Below are 2,857 nucleotides of genomic sequence, written 5' to 3' on the forward strand. Positions count from 1 at the left end.
GCAACAAGTCTGAAAACCAAGAGTCGTGGTGAAAAGGATATCGTTATGCCCCCGGTTAAAGAAGTAGCGCAGGGCAATAAAGACAAACGCAAGGGTCTGATGCTGGACCTCACTAAATTGGATAAAATTGACAACAATGCCACAACAAATCGCAACAACTTGAAGGCAGCCTATATAAATGGCAATGGCATTTACTCAAATCTGCCGCCATATCCGGGTGCGGTGAACGGCTCTTCAAACAACAGCTCCAGTCTACAATCGATGGATAATGCCACAAATAATAATAATTCCTATATGACCAATAATAATTCATCGATGCAAACATCACAAACGTCAGGCTATCGCACCTCGTCTACGCACGAAATAAATCGAAATCATTTACTAACACCTTCCACTGAGAACATTGCCAATTACTCGTCCGACTCTCGCAGTTACCAGGATGACTGCGCATCAACGTCGACCTTCCTATCGCCCACTGAAGAACCTGAACTTTACTTCGATAATTGGTCCGTTTGCTCGGAGGATAATTATATGCTGCATGCCTCCCCATCGCCAACAGTGTCGCGTCTCTCGCGCGCATCCCAACTATCATCACCCACCCGTGGCGAGAGTTCCGATCCGAATGAAAGTGTAATTGATCGTATAAAGCGTCGCAGTTTCTATTGCCGCTTTAACGATAAGAAGCCCAAGCGCACGAGTAGTATTGTTGGACCGAGTGCAGTCCGTGACTATTATCGTGAACAACAAGCGGCGGTCAAAGCGCGTTCCAGCAATAAACTCAATCCCAGTGAACGCACCAAATCACCAGATATTACACAAGAATTCTTCCGACCATTGAAGTTGAGCCCCGTCGGTACTGAACTGAAACCACCCATTTACAAATCGCCGCTGGACTACGCCACCAACATCACAAAACCTCGTAAGAGTCTCAACGATATACGGCCCACCACATCGCCTTCATTGATCAACAAACGTTACGGTTCTGCGGCAGACACAGATTATATGACGTTGAATAGCGGCGTGCCAATACGCTACAAATCCTCAGCGAGTTCAAGCCCTTACGAGAGTAAAGGCACGTCGGCCATAAGTGGCGTAAGTTTGGGTGCTGGTGTAGGTGTAGGTGCGGGCGCGAGCGCAAACTACTATAATACCTACAGCCCGAAAAGACGTTCCTCATATACATTCAATGGCACACTGCCAAGTGGTGCAACGCTCACCAATTCCACATTGGATGGTTATGCGACGGTTGGTCGTCGACCTATACGCACATACGATCATCGCACCATGTCACTGCTTGACCCAACGACCTCTTCCTCATCGACAGCTGGCGCTAGTAGTTATAGGCGCGAAGCGCGAACACCGGTCAGAGACTACACAACGGGCATTTCGAGGTAGGAGGGAAATTATTTTTTAAATACCTCATAAAATTGCATGTCCAACTGCTCTCATTTAGAGAGGTTTCTCATTTTATTATTTTTATTTCCAATTAAAAAAGAAAAGATACAATTTTTGTACTTCTATCGATTTTCTTTGAATTATAGATCGAATTCGCGCTATCGTACCTCGTCGGCATCACGCAGCCCTACAAACATTTGATGTACAACACCGCAGAATGGTTTCTGTATCTTCTGCTATTACTCAAAACGAAATCGTACCAGCAGCACACATACCGCTTCGTCGTCATCCTCGAGAGCCAGTGGCGACAAGAAATTGCAGGAATGCACCAGTCGAATTAGAAATAAGTTTTAATTGTACTACAACAAAATAGCTTTCTACTTAAGATCAATAAATTTAGTAGTAAACTCATAAGATACATATTTATGTATAGATAAAAAGGTTGATTCAAACTGTTGAATAATAGTCTAAAATTTGTGAAAAAACTTTGAGCGTACGATTCAGGACTTTAGTCTTCTATGCAAAAATTGTTCCAAGATCCAGGAGAAAAAAGGTTTGATCGTAATAAGGTTCACAAAGAAGAAAGTTTGATTTTTGGTCTAGGCGCAAACCAACTCACGGTTGGGGTTAAGTAATGATCATTTTAGCGATTTTTTTTCGGATTAATGAGGCTTTTATTCATGAAATAAAGAGATAAAGCTAGTGGCTATGAACATCTGAAGCGAAATTTCCCTTATTTCTCTCAATCCTCTCATCTCGCTCACTTCATTTTTTTTCTGTATCTTGTTATTGTAGTTGATACAGAATTTCGCTTCTTGCTACCTATGCAAGAATGATAGAATACAAGATTGCGCATTCCTGCAGGTGATGACGTCAAGATAGCAACGAATAGGAAAGAGTAATTGGAGATGGAGGAGAGAAAGAGTGTTAACTGTCAAACTATGGAGGTCGCCATATTTACCTACATATAAACATCTCTGCATAATTGATTCTGTCAAATTCGCCAAGAACAAAGTAGCGGTACTGTTGACTGTGCCACGTCTGTCTCCCTACATCGTACTACCTATGCATGCTACCACTTTGCAATGGGGCGCTCTCGTACTCTTCCGAATTTGTAAGAGTATTTTTGCATTTCGAGCAATCCGTGCAACGTGCAAGACTTTCAGAATACCCACTTTGAAACAACGCCGAACTAGTTCCAAATTGTACTTGAATCGTGAACTTGTCCTAAAGTGATATCGAAAAAGTATTGAAACAGTCCCGAATTGGTACTTTATTAGTCCCAAAATGAACCCCTTGAACTAGTCCCGAAATGGTCCTGGACCTGTCCCAAAATGAGCCTGAATTACTAACGAAATGTTCCTGAACTAGTATCGAAATGATTCAGAACTAGCTCTCAAATAGTCATGAACTAGTCTCAAAATGGTCTTGAAAAGGTCCCAAAATGATACCGAACAAGTCC

General features: G+C 42.5%; 1 protein-coding gene across 1 annotated transcript in view; it reads left to right on the plus strand.

Annotated features, from left to right (window-relative positions):
- The window catches only part of LOC118737645, a gene marked incomplete in the record, with an annotated part of 155,003 nt that extends 153,194 nt beyond the window's left edge, over positions 1-1,809 (plus strand). Inside the window, 2 exon segments of the mRNA XM_036468295.1 lie at positions 1-1,391; positions 1,542-1,809. Of these exon segments, the coding sequence (XP_036324188.1) occupies positions 1-1,391; positions 1,542-1,596 (1,446 nt within the window).
- Positions 1,810-2,857: the final 1,048 nt, after the last annotated feature.

The sequence above is a fragment of the Rhagoletis pomonella genome, unplaced genomic scaffold, assembly GCF_013731165.1.
Source record: "Rhagoletis pomonella isolate Grant_MI unplaced genomic scaffold, Rhpom_1.0 Rhpom_scaffold_00004, whole genome shotgun sequence".
NCBI classification, from domain to species: Eukaryota; Metazoa; Arthropoda; class Insecta; order Diptera; family Tephritidae; genus Rhagoletis; species Rhagoletis pomonella.